The sequence below is a fragment of the Scyliorhinus torazame genome, chromosome 14 (genome assembly GCF_047496885.1).
Source record: "Scyliorhinus torazame isolate Kashiwa2021f chromosome 14, sScyTor2.1, whole genome shotgun sequence".
Lineage (NCBI taxonomy): Eukaryota > Metazoa > Chordata > Chondrichthyes > Carcharhiniformes > Scyliorhinidae > Scyliorhinus > Scyliorhinus torazame.
This window is the reverse complement of record NC_092720.1, coordinates 78,985,296-79,005,299: the sequence shown is the minus strand read 5'-3', so window position 1 is coordinate 79,005,299 and position 20,004 is coordinate 78,985,296. Positions and strand designations below refer to the sequence as shown.

Genomic DNA, 20,004 nt, shown 5'->3' with positions numbered 1-20,004 from the left:
GCATAATACCGTCCGATGGCTTCTCAGGGAAAATTAAAACGTCAGCAGCAGCAGTGACCCATAGGGGAGTGGGGGTGAGTGCTCCATTGGGAGGGTGTGGGAAGACTGAGGCGCGTGGGGTCACGTCTAGTCAATTGCTATTGTATATTCTCTTTTTGCACTATGTTAATGTTCACTCTATTTTGCTGTGTTAGGATTATTACTATTTATTGTGAAAAACGTTGCAAAACTTTAATACAAAAATATATTTTAAAAAAATAATTATTGATGCTTTTCCCCCAAAATCTATTACGTTTATTTAGTCCTGATACAACAACAATTTATCTAACATCTTTAATGTCATAAAACATTGTAAGGCATTTCACAGGAGCAACGTGAAACAAAATATGACACCAAGTCAAACCAGGAGATAGCTGGTCAGATGACAAAAAACATGGTCAAACAGGTAGGCTTTATGGAGTGTCTCAAAGGGGGAACGTAATATATAGAGTCAGAGAGTTGGAGGAAGGGTATTTCAGAGCCTAGGTCCTTGTCAACTGAAGCTGCGACTACCGATGAAGGAGAGATTTAAATCAGAAATGCTCGAAAGGCCAGAATTAAGAGGGTGCAGATATCTCTGAGGATTATGGGCCTTCGGAAGACTATAGAGATTGGGAGGGCCAAAGCCATCATAGGATTTGTAAACAAGGATAAGAATTGTGAAATCAAGGCATTGTTTGACCAGGAACCAAGCAAAGAGGTGATAGGTGCTTGTCAAGAAGGTTAATCTCCTGTACCTCTCCCTGCCCATGTGTAACCACTTACATAGTGATGAAAATACATTTTTATATATAAATTAAATTTTGGATGACCTCAGGTTTACAAAGGGTAGAATGTGGGAGACCAGCCAGAGCAGCATTAGAATAATCAAGGCTAGAGGTGGCAACAAAGACTTCAATGAAGGTTTCAGCTGCAAATGCGCTAAGACAGGGGAAATTTAGGTGATGTTACAGAGTTAGAAATAGGTGATCTTAGTGACGTTGCAAAAATGAGGTTAGAAGTTCATCTTGGGGTCAAATGTGACACCAAGGTGACTGTTGCCAGGAAGCGGAATGGAGTTTGTAGTTAGAGAACAATGTTTGAAATGGGGAATGAAACAATGACTTTAGTCTTCTCTGTATTTAAAATCATTAGAGATAATTTTACATTTTGTTTTCCAATCTTTCAGGACACATTTTTGATCAAAGTTTATTTTTATTTTTAATCCAAATTTTGAAAATAAACATTAGAAATAAACACGTCTCAATTATTTCTACTCCTGAATAACATTGATTACTGACTGCAACTGAAAACTTGACTTCAATTATAACAAATTGACATGGACTTATGATAAACTCTTTAACAACGAAAGGTTTTTGCTCCAGTTTTCTCCTAATCTGAAAGCACAGAATCGTATTGGGAAATGGTTCCACAGGTGCTAGCAACTCTTAAATAATTTGAATAAATGACTTTTATTCATATGTGTGCCCAGGTAGTGACTAATGGCAGGCCTCATTGTTTAGCTCACTTCAATTTATCAGTTGTTGAACTGTAACATTCCAACTGAGTGTCGCTGAATAGTGGTTGAGAGGAGGAACCCTGACTGGTTCTCATCACAAAGCTACTGAACCTAGGTTGTAGTACTCCCCACAATTAACTAGCTGCTATTGACCAACTCTTAATGCACAAGCGATAAAAGCTGTGTGACTGTGGGTCACTCACTGTGGGTGAGTGACTGAGTGCTGATTGGAACAGAGTGCATCTGAGTTTAGGTGAGTGACTGAGTTCGGGTGAGTGGCGAGAGAGGGCTGTGTTTTTGTTGGTGTTCGGGTTTATCCTTGAGGTTCTATAAAGAAATTTTTTTTTAAAAATATTTAAATTAATTAACTAGTTGAATATGGCTGGACAGGTGATGTGCTGTTGCTGTATGATGATGGAACTGGTGGATCCCATTGAGACCGTCAGTGACCACATCTGCAGCAAGTGTTGGCTGCTCGAGGAATTTCGGCTCAGAATTGATGACCTGGAGACCGAGCTGCACACACTGCGGCACATCAGGGAGGGGGAACATTACCTGGACGCTTTGTTTCAGGAGGCAGTCACACCCGGTAGAATAAGTTCTGTTAATTCGGACAGTGGTCAGGGACAGAGTGGTGTGACTGCAAGGGAGGCAGGTAGGGGGATCCTGAGTTTAGGAGTTGAGGAGCCTCAGCCCTTGACCTTGTCCAACAGGTATGAGGTACTTGCTCCCTGTGTGGATGAGGAAGAGGGCTGTAGGGAGGATGCGTTGACTGACCACTGCACCGTGGTACAGGAAGCCATTCAAGAGGGGGGAGCAAAAAGACAAGTGGTAGTTGTAGGGGATTCTATAATTAGGGGGATTGATGGCATCCTTTGTAAGCCAGATCGAGAGTCCCGCATGGTATGTTGCCTGCCCGGTGCCAGGGTGAGGGACATCTCTGATCGGCTTGAAAGGATTTTGGAGAGGGAGGGGGAGGATCCAGTTGATGTGGTCCACGTTGGGACTAACAACATAGGTTAGACTAGGAAAGAGGACCTGTTTGGGGATTATCAAACACTAGGGACTAAATTAAAGAGCAGGTCCTCCAGGGTTATAATCTCTGGATTACTACCCGAGCCACGTGCCAATTGGCATAGGGTTGAGAAAATTAGAGAAGTTAACACGTGGCTAAAGGAGTGGTGCGGGAAAGAGGGATTCCATTTCATGGGGCATTGGCATCAGTACTGGGGCAGGAGGGACCTGTACCGTTGGGACAGTCTTCACCTGAACCATTCTGGGACCAGTGTTCTAGCGAATAGGATAGATAGGTTGGTCACAAGGACTTTAAACTAGCAAGTTGAGGGGAAGGGAAGTGTAAAGCTATGGACAGTATAATGGTTAATGGAGATCAAGGCAGCAGGTTACGTGACAAGTTATTATGTAGAGATATGGGTTCAAAGACAAGGTAAATTAGGAGAAAGGGTAAGAGGAAAAATAAATTGCGAAAAGTTACTGATCAAGGTGTTAGGATTCATAACAAAGACATAAAAAACAGCATAAGTGTACTTTACCTGAATGCTCGTAGTATACGAAATAAGATAAATGAGTTGATGGCGCAAATCATCGTGAATGACTATGATTTAGTGGCCATTACTGAAACATGGTTTACTGAAACATGGTTAAAAGATGGTCACGACTGGGAGTTAAATATCCAAGGGTATCAGACTATACGAAAGGATAGAATGGACGGTAAGGGCGGTGGTGTAGCTTTGTTGTTTAAGGATGGCATCCGGGCAACAGTAAGGGCTGATATTGGTGCTATGGAGGACAAGGTTGAATCAATTTGGGTGGAAATCAGGAATAGTAAGGCGAAAAGGTCACTGATAGGAGTAGTCTATAGGCCACCAAATAGTAACAGGATGGTAGGGCAGGCAATAAGCAAAGAAATAACGGATGCATGTAGAAATGGTACAGCGGTTATCATGGGAGATTTTAATCTGCATATCGATTGGTTTAACCAGGTTGGTAAAGGCAGCCTTGCGGAGGAGTTTATAGAATGTGCCCGGGATAATTTCCTGTAACAGTATGTAATGGAACCTACAAGGGAACAAGCGGTCCTAGATCTGGTCCTGTGTAATGAGGCAGGATTGATTAATGATCTCATAGTTCGGGATCCTCTTGGAAGGAGCGACCACAATATGGTGGAATTTAAAATACAGTTGGAGGATGACAAGGTAAAATCAAACACTAGTGTTTTGTGCTTAAACAAAGGCGATTACAATGGGATGAGAGAAGAACTAGCTAAGGTAGACTGGGAGCAAAGACTTCATGGTGAAGCAGTTGAGGAACAGTGGAGAACCTTCCGAGCGATCTTTCACAGTGTTCAGGAAAGGTTCATACCGACAAAAAAGAAAGACGGTAGAAAGGGGAAAAATCGACCGTGGATATCTAAGGAGGTGAGGGAGAGTATCAAATTGAAGGAAAAAACATACAAAGTGGCAAAAATTAGTGGGAGACTAGAGGGCTGGGAAGTCTTTAGGGGACAACAGAAAGCTACTAAAAAAGCCATAAAGAAGAGTAAGGTAGACTATGAAATTAAACTTGCTCAGAACATAAAAGCAGATAGTAAAAGCTTCTACAAATATATAAGACAAAAAAGAGTGGCTAAGGTAAATATTGGTCCTTTGGAAGATGAGAAGGGAGATTTAATAATAGGAGACTGGGAAATGGCTGAGGAGCTGAACAGGTTTTTTGGGTCAGTCTTCACAGTGGAGGACACAAATAACATGCCAGTGGCTGATGGAAATAAGGATATGATAGGTGAGGACCTTGAGATGATTGTAATCACTAAGGAGGCAGTATTGGGCAAGCTAATGGGGCTAAAGGTAGACAAGTCTCCTGGCCCTGATGGGATGCATCCCAGAGTGTTAAAAGAGATGGCTAGGGAAATTGTAAACGCACTAGTGATAATTTATCAAAATTCACTAGACTCTGGGGTGGTCCCAGAGGATTGGAAAGTAGCAAACGTGACACCACTGTTTAAAAAAGGAGGTCGGCAGAAAGCGGGTAATTATAGGCCGGTAAGCTTAACTTCGGTTGTAGGGAAAATACTGGAATCTATCATTAAGGAGGAAATAGCGGGGCACCTGGAGGGATATTGTCCCATTGGGCAGACGCAGCATGGGTTCACAAAGGGTAGGTCGTGTCTGACTAATTTGGTAGAATTTATTGAGGACGTTACCAGTGCAGTAGATAACGGGGAGCCAATGGATGTGGTATATCTGGATTTCCAGAAAGCTTTTGACAAGGTGCCACACAAAAGGTTGCTGCATAAACTAAAGATGCATGGCATTGAGGGTAAAGTGGTAGCATGGGTAGAGGATTGGTTAACTAACAGAAAGCAGAGAGTGGGGATAAATGGGTGTTTCTCTGGTTGGCAACCTGTAACTAGTGGGGTCCCTCAAGGATCAGTGTAGGGCCCGCAGTTGTTCACAATTTACATAGACGATTTGGAGTTGGGGACCAAGTGCAATGTGTCAAAGTTTGCAGACGACACTAAGATGAGTGGTAAAGCAAAAAGGGCAGAGGATACCGGAAGTCTGCAGAAGAATTTGGATAGGTTAGGTGAATGGGCTAGGGTCTGGCAGATGGAATTCAATGTTGCCAAGTGTGAGGCTATCCATTTTGGGAGGAATAACAGCAGAATGGATTATTATTTAAACGGTAAGATGTTAAAACATGCTGCTGTGCAGAGGGACCTGGGTGTGCTGGTGCAACAGGTGATTAAGAAGGCTAATCGAGTTTTGTCTTTCATTGCTAGAGGGATGGAGTTCAAGACTAGTGAGGTTATGCTGCAATTGTATAGGGTGTTGGTGAGGCCGCATCTGGAGTATTGTGTTCAGTTTTGGTCTCCTTACCTGAGAAAGGACATATTGGCACTGGAGGGAGTGCAGAGGAGATTCACTAGGTTGATCCCAGAGTTGAGGGGATTAGATTATGACGAGAGGTTGAGTAGACTGGGACTGTACTCATTGGAGTTTAGAAGGATGCGGGGGGATCTTATTGAGACATATAAAATTATGAAGGGAATAGATAGGATAGATGCGGGCAGGTTGTTTCCACTGGTCGGGGAAAGCAGAACTAAGGGGCATAGCCTCAAAATAAGGGGAGGTAGATTTAGGACGGAGTTTCGGAGGAACTTCTTCACCCAAAGGATTGTGAATCTCTGGAATTCCTTGCCCAGTGAAGCAGTTGAGGCTCCTTCTTTAAACGTTTTTAAGAAAAAGATAGATGCCTTTCTAAAGAATAAAGGGATTTGGGGATATGGTGTACGGGCCGGAGAGTGGAGCTGAGTCCACAAAGATCAGCCATGATCTCATTAAATGGCGGAGCAGGCTCGAGGGGCCAGATGGCCTACTCCTGTTCCTAGTTCTTATGTTCTTATGTGTTTTTTTAGGTTTGTATGCATTGCTGTACATTTATCCACTGAATCCTGGGGAATACTACAAAAGTAGCTCCTGTTGTGTGAATGTAGTTATCTGGAAATGTGAATACTTTTTTTGAAGCGCATTACATGAAGAGATATCTTTCATTTGCAATAACAGTTAGGCAAATATTGCTGCCTGTGTTATCTGCAGGTCCGTGCTAACCTGGAAGAAGCACATCAGTGGTTTAAGTCCAAGTTTGATAGTTTGCAAGCAGAACTGATCAAGATGCGTGGAATGGATGCATCAAAAGAAAAGTTGTGTGATGGAGACAATTTAATGAAGACTGGCACAGAAGAAATATGTTCAAGGTCAAGACAAAGAGCAACGGTTGGAGTCACATTTTTTTATTTATTTTTCCATAAGAATGTGTTAAGCTTTGGCAGCAATGGAATTACACCGCCCAACAATAGGAAGTGGACTTCCTGCATAATAAGAAGCATTGGGTTAAATTTTTATCTTCATTATTTGTTAACAAAACTGACTGTGACTGTAAAGCTGATGTAAGAACTGCTAAAATATTTCACAAACATGACTGCAGATTCAAGTGTCATCAAACCAGACCAACATCAGTTGTTCAAAAATAACAGCCACACAGTTAATCATTCCCAATTGATTTGTTTGTGTATATAACTTAGACCAAATATTTTTTTTAAAACCTTTAGCATGCAACATTTATAGAAATTCAAACAAAAATGAAGTGAAACCCAATGATTCCTAATATTTCTAATTTTTTGTTAACAAATACTGAGAATACTTGTTTTATATTATAAGATTGGTTATAGAAGTTACAAAAAACAAAATGAAATTAAATCACAATAAACCTGTTGTATTCATGTCACAATTTTGATCCTTTTAACGTAAATGACCCGCTTATCAAGGACACGAGGCACATTGACCTTCAGAATTCAGACAAACAGTTTCTTGGCACAAAAAAAAGATAAACTCTTCTTGCAAATGAAATGTTAGCAGGTCCAAGGCCTAAGGTTGTAATGCAACCTTTAATTTCAGAGAACTGTCATAAACCAATTTATTTGAAACCTTAATGATTATACCCTCAATATGACTTGATTAAATAATTCTTTGTCATCATTTGTGAGTATCCATTCAGCTTCTCTCATTCATACGATATGAGAAAAGGTGAATTAATATTCACAAATAATTGCATCAGAAAATTATAGAGTACAGATAGAGGCTATAAGACACATCGGCTCTTTGAGAGAGATGTCCAATAGTCCCACTCCCTGCCCTTTTCCCTTAGCCCAATCGATGTTTCCACTTAAAATATTTGTCCAATTCAGCTTTGGAAGTTATTATTAAATCTGCTTCCACAACTCCTTGTAGTCGTGCATTCCAGGTTGCAATCATTTGCTACATATTTCCCCTCACCTCCAGCTGGAGCGCAGTGTTTTATAAAGGTTTACGTAATTTGGATGCTTTTGTTCTCTATGCCTCAATCTATAACACCAATGATCTGGTATGTCTTTTTTATTTTATTTTTAAAAATAAATTTAGAGTACCCAATTCAGTTTTTCCAATTAAGGATCAATTTAGTGTGGCCATTCCACCTACCTTGCACATCCTTGGGTTGTGGGGTTGAAACCCACGCCACGCAAACATGGGTAGAACGTGCAACCTCCACACGGACAGTGAACCAGGTCCAGGATCGAACCTGGGACCTCGGTGCCGTGAGGCAGCAGTGCTAATGACTGTGCCACCGTGCTGACCTGTAATGCCTTTTTAATGGTTTCCTTAATTTATCCTGTCACCTTTAAAGGAAAGAAGGTGTGCATTTATAGAAGTGAAACAGTTTTGAAGTGTAGCCACTGGTGATATAGGAATTGAGGCTGTCAATTTACACAGAGAAAGGTGCCACAAATAGTAGTACATGAATGATCAAATAATTTGGGTTTTTTAATAATTTATTTGAGAGATAATGATTATCCAGGGCATAACCAGAACTCACCTGACCTTCAAAATAGGATCTTTTATGTCCACCCTGAGAGGGCAGACAGAGCCATGCTAAAACAAACTCCTCTGATAGTGGGGCATTCTTTCACTACTGCACTGGAATTTCAAGTTGGATCATGTGCTCAAGTCTCTAGAGTGAGATTTGAACCAACAGCCCTCTGACTCAGGCGAGACACTTCCAACTGAGCCACATGTGACACCTACTTGGTAAATCATGCTATATGTTAAATTTTATCTGCTATGTGACTGTCCATTTTACCAGTCTATGACCTCCTAATATCTGTTGCTATCCTTCCTACCAGATTTGAGCACATTTCTTCTCATCTGCAATCTTTAAAATTATGCTTTGTGTACCCTCCCAGGTTATTAATCTCTAAAGAACAATGTCCCAAAAGTAAACCCTGGCGATACAAGTCTCCAAAACAACTATTTAAAATATTGCACTGTAGAGGACAAGAAACTTGAGTATATTACTGTTTTACACAAAGCTTAGTGAACATTAGATGAATCTGCTGAATGCAGTGACTTGCTGAATAGAATAATGACAGGAATTTGACAAGTGGGAATTAACTGATAAGTAGTGTATGAGATGTACAGGTAGTCACCAAACTGAAATTTGTTTTCTTGCTTTAAAAACACAAGTCACTACCAGTTAACAAGTAATATGCAGTAAGTGGGTCTTGGACTAGGCTTAATTATTATAACTTGCATTTTGCTGATCCGTTATATCTAATGTGTTTCTAAAGAGTATATATTAGAGCACTATCTGCTAAAGCACAGGGGTGTGAGCAGAGAGTGCTGGGTATATCTGCCAAATGGAGTGGCTTGCTCAACAGAGTGGCAATGAGAATTTGGTGAGAGTGGGAGGGAGATGCTAGGTAATTTCATTCAAGGAGCAGAATTGAATCATCCTGGTTTTGGATGTGTGGATCATGGGGTGTGTGTACACCCATTCAGATCTAGGCCGGTAAAGCACAAAACTGGATTACCCACTTGATCCTCATGATTTCATTACAAAAAAATGTGCCTTCAGCAGTCATCTCCTCTTTTGTTCTCAGCATTGCTGTTCTGTGCTGCACACAGCAAGTTAAGTCAGTCGTATTGCAGCTATCGTCTCCTCGTTTGTTTCAACACTGCTGTCGTGGGCTGCACACAGCAAGTGACGTAAGTAGGGCTGTTTGCTGATCCTGTGATACAGTCAGCCTGCTTTTTCTTAAAGGTAGGCTGCTTTTTAAAGAGAAAGTGAAAGAAATTGACGCTATAGAAAAACAAACAACAGGGCACACAGAAGAATCTTGCCTAATTGAGGTGGTGCTGGAGTCATTAGTAGTGGAGGTGGACAGGAAGAGACACCATGGTCTCTTGAGGTTGTCATCAGGTCTTTGAGGATCAATCTCAGATGGATGAGGGAGCTGGTGGTTTGGAAAGTTAAACGAGCAGCACAGTGGCAAGCATTGCTGCCTCACAACACTAGGGACCCAGGTTTGATTCCGACCTCAGTTGACTGTAGAGTTTGCACGTTCTCCCTGTATCTGTGTGGGTGCTCTGGTTTCCTCCTACAGTTCAATGATATGCAGGTTTCGTGGATTGGCCATGCCAAATTTGCCCCTTAGTGTCCAAAGGGCTAGGTGGGGTTACGGGGATACTGAGGGTGAGTGGGTCTAGGTGGGGTGTTCTCTTGGAGGCCAACTGACCTCCTTTTGCACTGTAGAGATTCTTCTATTCTATGAACACTTGGTGTCAGGGCCGAAGTACCTGGCAGCAGGGCCACAAGAGGTCAAAAGATTTCACATGGATTGGCAAGTCCAGTGAATTAATCTTCACTTGACATCTACCCACTGCTCAATCAACTCAATGCACCACACTTCCATCTCTTAGACAGCTGAACTTCCCGACACTCCAATCTCGTGCCTAACATTTTGTTACTTCACCTCATCCTGATACATCTACAATGCTGCAAGTCTGCACCACCTCTTGCTGCCTACACATAGAACCAGCAATACACATCACTCAAACACAATGCTGCACAATCACTGACATTCTGCCCTCAGGTTTACAGGACAAGGACACACATGATGTAAGGAGGCAGAGCAGAACTAGCAGGGAGGGGATAAGGATAGAAAGAAAAGGAGACTTGCATTTTGACCATTGAACCTCTCAGTGTGCTGCTTTGTTATTGTTCATTCATGGTGGCTTCGGTGGCGACATGTAGGTGGAGGTCGCATGTAAGGTGGCTCCTGCTCAAGGCTCTGGTTTTTGGACTATTTGGACTATTACACCCAGTTTCAGGGGTATCTTTTGAATGAGCTGGTGTGGGAAGGTATAAGGAAGGTGTGAGATGTCCAAGACCCAGAAGAAGGCACTGGAAAGAAGGGGCCGAGCGAACGTCTGCCGTGGAGTGAGTTGGTGAGTCCGGCAGGAAGAAAGATGGCGGAGGTTCGGTCGCTGGATGGGGTCCCTCTCCTCACATTGAAAACTCTGACAGAAGTGAAGGTTGGGGAGTTTAAGAGGGAGTTCAGCAAGCACATGCTGCGGAGGAAAATGATGGCTGCGATGAAAGAGTGGGTGAAGGAGGCGATGCCCCGGTAAAGTCGTCAGTGTTGAAGATGTCAGTCGAGGTATGGGAGCAAGGAGAGAAGCTGAAAGGGGTGGAGGAGGCTCTGTTGCAGCACACTGACCAGTTCACCTCGATGGGTGAGGAGCTGCAGAGGGTAGTGGAGGGCAACAAAGAACATAGAGCTAAGGTGGAGAACAGATCAAGGCGGCAAAATCTACGGATTGTGGGCCAGCCAGAGGGAGTGGAGAGCCCAAGGCTGACTGAGTACTTTACTGGGGGAGGGGGAAGAACCCTCCCGATACGAGTTGGACAGGGTACATTGATCACTCAGGCCAAAGCCGAAAGCAAATGAGCCACCAAGGGCGGTCATAATCTGATTCCATAAATTCCATGTGAAGAAGGTCCTGAGTAGGGCAAATCAGAGGCGAGAGGTGAGGTGGGAAGGCTTTGTTATATGAATATACCAAGCATTGACGGCATAGTTGGCGAAAAGGCAGGCAGCCTTCGGACGGGTGAAGGTGGCACTGTACAATAAGGCGCGAGGTTTGAAGTGGTCTACCCTGCAAAGTTGAGAGTGACGCAGAACTTGAGGGATTTCTATTTCGAGACTGTGGAGGTGGCATAGGCGTTCATGAGGGCCAAAGGACTGGGACTGAAATGAGAGATGGGACTGAGTGCTATGCTTTATCTCTCTATTTCTCTTTTTGTTTGTTTCTCCTTTTATAGTTGATGGAGGGGTTTTCTGATTTTTGTGTTTTTTGAACGGGGAAGTGTAGTTTACTTTTGTTTAGTGTTTACAAGGGTATTGGGCTTTGGGTTTGTCTTTGCTGGGGGCGTGGTTACTGAGAAGGAGAATGGGAGAGGGGGGCTCGGGCAGGGGCTTCCGCACTAGAAAGCGAATGTTGGCTAGTGAACGGGAGTGGTGGGGGGAGGGGCCGCTGCTCTTGGAACCTGGTTGAACAGGTTTCAATGGCCTGGGAGGTGTGAAAGGTGGGGTGGAGGGGCGGGAAGGAGAGACCTCTCGTTAGAATAGTAAGGTGGAATGTGAGGGGGTTAGAGGAACTGGCGAAGAGATCAAGTGTTTTCAGACATTTGAAGAGCTTAAAGGCCGATGTAGGCCAGCATTTATTGCCCATCCCAAAAGCTGAGAGTCACCTCCATTGGGCTGTAGCTCAAAAGTCACAGCTGACATTCCAGTACACAACTGAAGAAGGCCCACAGACAGCAATGTGATGATGGCCATATAATCTGTTTTTGTTATATTGATTGAGCAATAAGCATTAACCAGGATACTGGGGATTAATACACTGCTCTTCTTCAAAGGAATGCCATGGATTCTTCTGCATCTACGTGAGCAAGCAGATGGGGGCCTCATTTTATAGTTTCATCCAAAATTTGTGCAGCATGCCCTCACTTCTGTACTGGAGTGTCAGCCTTGAATTTTGAGCCACAACTCACCTGCGTCCAATGGAGGAGGGGACTCTCAGCATCACAGTGCTGGTGGCAATAGGATCAGTAGCATCCAACATCAGGGTGAACATTGAGGATGCTGGCATGGATCGAGGATTGGCTGACTGGCAAAAGGCAGAGAGTGGAGTTAAAGGGGTCTTTTTCAGGATGGCAGCCGGTGACTAGTGGTGTGCCTCAGAGGTCGGTGCTGGGACCACAACTTTTCACAATATACATTAATGATCTGGAAGAAGGAGCTGAAGGCATTGTTGCTAAGTTTGCAGATGATACAAAGATCTGTAAAGGGGCAGGTAGTATCGAGGAAGCAGCCAGGCTGCAGAAGGACTTGGACAGGCTAGGAGAGTGGGCAAAGAAGTGGCAGATGGAATACAATGTGGAAAAGTGTGAGGTTATGCACTTCGGAAGTCGAAATGGAGGCATTGAATATTTTCTAAATGAGGCGATGCTTAGGAAATCAGAAGCACAAAGGGACTTGGGAGTCCTTGTTCACGATTCTCTTTAGGTTAATGTGCAGGTTCAGTCGGCAGTTAGGAAGGCAAATGCAATATTAGCATTCATGTCGAGAGGGCTCGAATACAAGACCAGGGATGTACTTCTTATGCTATATTGGCTCTGGTCAGACCCCATTTGGAGTATTGTGAGCAGTTTTGGGCCCCGTATCGAAGGAAGGATGTGCTGGCCTTGGAAAGAGTCCAAAGGAGGTTCGGAAGAATGATCCCTGGAATGAAGAGCTTGTCGTATGAGGAAGGGTTGAGGACTCTGGGTCTGTACTCGTTGGAGTTTAGAAGGATGAGTGGGGATCTTATTGAAACTTACAGGATATTGCGTGGTCTGGATAGAGTGGACGTGGAGAAGATGTTTCCACTTGTGGGAAAAACTAGAAGCAGAGGAAACAATCTCAGACTAAAGGCACGATCATTTAAAATAGAGATGAGGAGGGCCAGAGGGTGGTGAATCTGTGAAACTTTTTGCCGCAGAAGGCTGTGGTGGCCAAATCAATGAGTGTCTTTAAGACAGAGATAGATAGGTTCTTGATTAATAAGGGGATCAGGGTTATGGGGAGAAGGCAGGAGAATGGAGATGAGACAAATATCAGCCATGATTAAATGGCGGAGCAGACTTGATGGGCCGAGTGCCCTAATTCTGCTCCGATGTCTTATGGTCTTATATTCTTGCCTTTTGCCCTTTCTCAAATCCAAGTACACCCTCGTCCTGTGATCTGGCATGAGGAATAATTGCTGATGCTGTGACTGTAAACCTCTTGCTTTGCACCTGTCTCTCTACTTCCCTCATATCAACCTTCCCCTTCTGATTTCCTGCTTTGACAAAGCGCGAGGAACAGGAAGAGCAGCTGCACAACTTTGATGAAGCGGCCCCATCAGTTGATATGATACTTGCAGTCATCAGCTAGATGTTGACAATACCTTGGAGGCAAGTATAGAGTTGGATAAGCACCTATTGAATCACCTGGGCTCAAGTGAACTGCACCCTGTCCAGGATAAAAGCATGTTCAGTTTGCCAACTCTCCAAATGGTGAGGTCACAGATGATTTCTGCTGGAAATTACCAATTTGAGGTCCCCGATGGGATGGCACGCAGGAGAACTTTTGTAATGGCCACGAAAAATCCAGCACGAGTTTTAAGGATACAAAATAATAACGTTTATTTACTATAACAATATATACATAACAGTAGCAGTAACTTCCCTTGCTACCTTCTCCTTCCTGCTGGTTCCTGAACTGGCCAGCTTATTTATACTAGGAGTTTCTCCGCCCCCCTCATTGGGGAAGTTCATACTCCCATAGGATTGTGGGATAGTCATTAGTCCCCAGCCAATCGTAAGTAGGCAAGTTATAACAAGAACAATCTTGGGTGTTCCCATCATGATACTGGATGAAATGGTTGGCCTGCCAAACAGCCTGTTGAAGTTTTTGAGGAGTTTGGAAGAGTCTGGCTCCAAATTTGCAGAGGACATCATGCGGAACTTGCCCCCTCTGTGGCATCTGCTCCATCTCCCTGGTGTCTGCAAACCCAGAGGCTCTGTCACTATTTTCCGCAAACCTCTTACAGCCTTTGTGTGGACAGGTTATCTACTCCTCTGCCATCCTGCGAGGATGTGGCAACACTCCCCAGCCAGTGCACCAAAACACCTACAAAAATACTCCAGGCACATTACAGTGGTTAGCACTGCTTTTCCCCCAGCCCAGGGACCCAGGTTTGATTTCGAGGACTACATTTTGTAAATGTAACTTTAAAATCGGGTTGTCTTCCCTAAGTAATGTGACTGCAGGGCTCATCTTACTGCTTCACACTTCTTTGATCAAGAACTACCAAGTCGGGCGTTTCCAGGTCTTACATATGTCCTGCCGTCCCATCAACTGGTTAGGTAAGATACACTGGGAATGGAGTTGTGTGCATCCATATCCTTGAAAAATACAATGCTGATAATGGCCCATAGCAATGCCTGCATCAGGCAAATCAAGGTACGTCTATGTAGCACCACTGGAAGTGATGTATGGGAATTAATTTATTTCCCAATATGTTTAATTTGCTTCTTTACTGAATATAATACAGTACAAAGAAATCTATATCTCTGTTCACTTTCTCACCATCCCAGCAGTAAATATTCAACAAAGAGTAAAGCCTGAAAAAACATTGGATTACTAATGCATCCATTGTCATCTCTGGCTAAAAATTGTATTTCAAAACTAAGAAACACTCGAGCAGTTACTGTATGCAACGAGTACTAAAATCTAGCTTCTTTTATTTTTACAAAGGACATGAAGGTGACAGCTGTTAAAATTCACAGTCAATCCAGCCTCAGTCGTTGGGAAACTAAACAGGAATTGAAACTTCTTTCCAGAAAATATCATGCTGACATGCCCAAGTAAATTAGAAACCAAATGAAATTCAGACAATGTGCACTTTTCCATCCCATAAAGTGATGAAATACAACTGCTTGGTTGAAAATCAAGCCATTATGTCACGTGCTTTTTGGACACACAGTTGGATGAAGCAAGGTTTGAGGCAGCATGCCTGGATAACTCAGCAAAAGACATTTTGACCCTCATGAATGAGGCTATTTTTTTCACACTTTCAAGATGAGATATTTTGAACCAGCTGCTTGGTTATATTAAATTCACAAGGCTTGAAGTCATATTTTTTTTTTACGGTTTCACTATCAGTGCAACTAGAAATGAAAACTTAAAGCTCCATGTAGTGAAATTTTACAAAAATTGTGGTTGTCACTACAGTTGCTTATGGAGAACTTCAAATGCAGGAAGTCGAAATAAAACTGGAAATGCACAGCTGTCAATCAAAATCTGAGAGTGAAAAGCAGGTTTACATTTCTGGTAAGACCCTTCATGAAAAGTGGCAGTGAAGAAGAAGCTCCCTTTCTGAGGACTTGTCAAAGCAAAGATGGAAGAATATTCAACCATTCCGACATAGCATGTTGATGAAGCAGCTTACTGCATTATGTATCTCAATTTTCTAACAAATACTTCTTTTAAGTTTGCAAGTTTGTAAATTGACAGGAGTTGGTGCATTGACATGCACAAGGTTAGATTTTCATTTTCATCAGCTAGGTAATCTGAAAGAACGAATCAATCACTTGTTTTAGAACCCGACTGATTGTCATTCTATTGAAATGCTACATTATATCATTTCTAATTTGTGGTGAGTTACTTCCCTCAGAATCTGAGTTGCTGTGGCAACCTGCACATTTATTAATCACTGTGTATGGCATTTACCTTGTTAAAGGAATTGCTAGTTAAACATGTGACTTTGATTATCCTATAAATACAGACAGCTGGAACACTTTGGTGGGAGAACGTCTTGTGTCTTGGTAGCGATGAGGTAGTCTTACAATAAACTAGCTTAAACCTAAAAGACCAGACTGGATTGATTCTTCCACTGGAGCCCCTGGTTGTAAATAGCACCAATATTCTTTCTTTCATTAGGCTGACCGGGAATCTTCCTGCTCTTGCCTCCTGCCATTGGCATATATAGGAAGGATTTACAGGTTCATATTCAACTTGTTTGGCCATGTTATGAACACACCTTCCTTAGCCATCAGGTCCTCGGATGGGACTTGAACCTGGTGCTTCTGGCTCAGAGGCATAGACGCTACGCACTGCGCCATAACACCTCTCCTGACAACTACTACAATCAAAATGTGGCAAAACACATTAAAATAGAAACTTGTCCAGTAAAATGGTGCTTTTAGAGTGACACTGCAAATGACCTTTCATAACTCCAATCATGATAACAAAAATAATATTCTAGTCCCAGAATCTTTCTCCTTTTAATAGTCCCAGAATCTTTCTTCGTTTAATAATGGTTCCTTGGGTGAGGGAGAATACTGCAATGTAATGACAATTGGTCATATTCTAAAATAGGTTATTGATCACATTAATTGCAAACACTTCATCAGACTAACAACAGAAAAAAACAGATTGGCCATAATATTGAAATGGAATGTATTATTGTATTATTATACCTGTGTATATGATGTTCATTTAGGTAATAAATATATGCTACTTACAGAACAAAGATTAAGCACAATGAACTGAATTTTATGTGATACTGGGGTCCCTGTGACCCCCGAATCAGCCCGCTATCCTGACCGCTGCTATTCAGCAATTTAACACTAAGAGTAGCATTAATTACTTTAAGATGATATTTCATTCGATTTCTGGAGAGGAAGTTACGCCTTAGAATGCTGTCAGCCAATCAGATTGGCCAACAACTATGTCACCCCAGCAGTGCTACTGGGAGTCCTGGGGTGGGGATTGCTAAAAGATGGGTGAATGTCAATTGGGGAGGCTGGTTTCAAGAGACCAGAGGTAGGGTTAACTGGGAGGGTGACGCTTCTGATGGACGAGGGAACGCCTGAAGGACATCCCCGCCCTTTGCCTGACACCAGACCACTCAACAAAAACTGCTGGCTTCCTATATGGTGTAGGTCTTCTGCATAGCTTGGGCATCCCTCTATCGACCATTCTAGCCCTCTTTCTCCCCATCCTTTCAATTTTTTCTTCTGCTCTGTGTAGCATTTTGCACAGCCCTGTCCGTCACCTACATTCAGGCTCAGGAAAAGTCCTCGGGAGCCAAGAAGGTGGAAAGTTGTTGGTTCCATACTGGAGGCAGTTAAGGCTCAGAGAAGCCCAGGGAGTCATTTATCACTCTGCATTCGGGAGACTGGAGGTTGGAGAAACCAAGCAGCAGTGCTAGCTTAGCAGTGTGCGAAAGACTTACAAGTGTTAATTAGAGGCAGGAGTGCAGCTTTGTAAATCATGCCTCAGGAGGAGAGAATGAACCATTGGTGGGATGATTTCCTCTGTAAACCCTATTACAACCTTGTAGGGGAAAGTAATCTTTTGCTTAAAGTAGACAAAGTTTGAAATCTCAGTTAACCACTCAGAGAATAAAGCCACACGATTCCATGGTTTAAACAAACAAACAAAATGAATAATACTATACAGAGTCAGTAAAGTAAAACAATTTACAACATGTCTTATTAACATTCAGAATTAACAGGAAAATTGGTCGAACACACCACACTGTACATTAAATAGACGATATGACCAAGTCAGCACCCACAGATTTCTCAGCAACTAACCCAGATGTCAGTGACCACTGTGAGCCACAATATCTCATTAATACCATTAAGAAGAGATTCAGCTCTTCACTTTTGACAATCTAGTCTCTGAAGTCCCTCCAAAGCCTCTCTGACTCAGACTGCCTCAACGATTGCTGGACCCCATCAATGGTTCATTCTCTCCTCCTGAGACTGTTCTGCAGGATTTACAAAACTGCACTCCTGCGTCTAATTACCATCTCACTTGCAAGTCTTTCGCAGACTGCTAAGTTGGCACTGTGGCTTGGTTTCTCCAAACTCCAGTCTCACGACTACACAGTGATAAATGGCTCCCAGGGCTCCTCTGAGCCTTAAATACCTCCAGTACTGTACCAGCAGCTTTCCACCTTCTCAGTTCCCGAGGACTGAACTGCACCGAACAGCTGCCAGGGCTTCTCTTTGAGCGGCACACTACTCGAGGCCCAAACTGCAACCAAACCTCTCCCAGAAGACAGATAAAATTAAACCAGGCGAACTCTCTTAAGCTTCACCCATCTCCATGACAACGTAGCCTTTCAGAGTTCATTGAATGCTTTTAAACTATTTCCACTCTTAACTCTCAAACAAAATGACCCTGGACTCCACTTCTTTGCAAGCAGTCTAGACATCATGTCTCCAGTTTTCCAACTAAGTAAGCCCACTTGCAGTTTTATGGCTTAATCTCTTCTATTGTGATTCTATTAAATAAACATGGGTAACCTTCTGGACTGTCCATTTTCTTTTAGGTGTTCTGGCAATTAGGCCCAGCAATTTAGTAACCTTGCCTTCACTGCAATAATCTTCCCTGAACTAAACAATACGCTTGAAATATTATCATGAATTAGATATTTGTCACAATCCTTCCGCCATATCAGTATACATATAAGCTCACCATTATTTCTGAGCCATTTTTCTTAATTATTTTCCTCTTTGCCTTTAGGTTTTCGGACAGTTGAGCTCATCGATGTGAATTTCTTTGCTCCCAGCATCACTACAGACATCATCAGGTTTCCTCATGGGAACCTGCTTATCTGACTTGTCTGGAAAAGGAAGAGAACTGAAATACAGATGCCAGGCAGGTTATGCTGCATTGGTGTTGCTCAACATCCACACTCCATCTGCGTGTCTAATTGGAAATGAATTGACCTAACTTTACCATACATTGTGCAGATGATGACTCCCCTGTATGTAAATACAGTCTGATGTTGGATATTCCTTCAGTATGTCGTGTCTTCAATAACAGTGCATCAAAGAATGCATACCAAGGTGATTAACATTCAGCATAACCTGATTGCCACACTCATTTACATGTTACTCACCATTTCTGCAGCCCCCAACACATTGGCACTGCATGCAAGGTCTGTCTTCTCAAGGCCTGGGTCAGCAGAATGAATATGTGTTGTGCCATCTGCAGCTGTGTAATATAGGACAGGCACATGTGGAGACAGTATATCAGCTGTGGCTGATTTATAGGAAGGTGCTGTGGAATGGCAAAGGAAGCAACCATTCTCACAAGTGTTCTATGCACATCAATTTCAGTATCTAGGAACCCAGAATTGGGTGCCCTGCTTGTCTGCAGACTTGTATCTGCCTCCAGAGTTTATTTTTTCTTAATTTTTGCCTGTCACTTATTAGTTTCCTTTCAGCCTTGAAATACATTCTGAGGCTCTAAAAAGCTGACTAAATACTTCTTTCCTTTCCTTTATATGTCACAATCCCTTTAAATTCGACTTGTACACTATTTTTCTCTCCAATTATTTACACTTTCGATCTGTCTGATTTCACATCTAGGAACTAACTCAGGAAAATTGGGTATAAACAGTCCACTTTAATTTTAGTTTGTCTAAAAGACATGAATTAGCTCGTAATCACAGAATTGTTATGATGCAGAAAGAGGCTATTCAGCCCATCGTGTTAGCACCAGCTCCCCAAATAAGCATTATAACTTAGAGCACAATTCAGTGGCCTCGTTGCGCTCAAGCGAAAGCGTGACAAGGCCAGTGAATAGCGGGAGAGGCCGAAAACTAGAACTGCGCCGGGTGCCAAACCATTTGTGATGCAACCAGCACGCTCCCAAAAGTGAAATCGGGATCCAGCCATAGCGTGGAAAGAAACCAATTATCACCACTTACACCCTATCTCTATACAATTAACGGGAGCCACCCCATATCTAACAGCCTCCTGTGATCCATCGGCTTCCCCAGCTAATGGCCACGCTGGTGCCGATTAGTACTCCTTTTGAAAAGCGTGAACCTGGCAGAAGGGCTGCTGACTTGGGACCCTAGGAGGTGAGTAGCCACCTTCGCTCACAGGCAACGAGCACTGGATACTGGGCTTACTGCCGCTGTGCTCGGAGGGGATTGGGGGGGCCACCGGTTGGGGTG

At 43.0% G+C, this 20,004-nt stretch overlaps 1 protein-coding gene across 5 annotated transcripts in view; it reads left to right on the top strand.

The window, feature by feature from the left end:
* The window catches only part of LOC140389833 (coiled-coil domain-containing protein 150-like), a 183,269-nt gene extending 164,434 nt beyond the window's left edge, over nt 1-18,835 (top strand). For 3 of the 5 annotated variants that reach the window (XR_011934489.1, XR_011934487.1, XR_011934486.1), the window contains exons 23-25: nt 6,157-6,333; nt 14,778-15,353; nt 18,561-18,835. Coding sequence is in view for 2 of the 5 variants with exons in the window: in XM_072474401.1 (XP_072330502.1) it covers nt 6,157-6,333; nt 14,778-14,891 (291 nt within the window). In the remaining 3 variants the exon portion in view is untranslated. Of the gene's footprint in view, nt 1-6,156; nt 6,334-14,777; nt 16,557-18,560 lie in introns of those variants that run through there. The other 2 variants (XM_072474402.1, XM_072474401.1) reach the window with 2 other exon arrangements.
* The last annotated feature ends 1,169 nt before the right edge of the window (nt 18,836-20,004 follow it).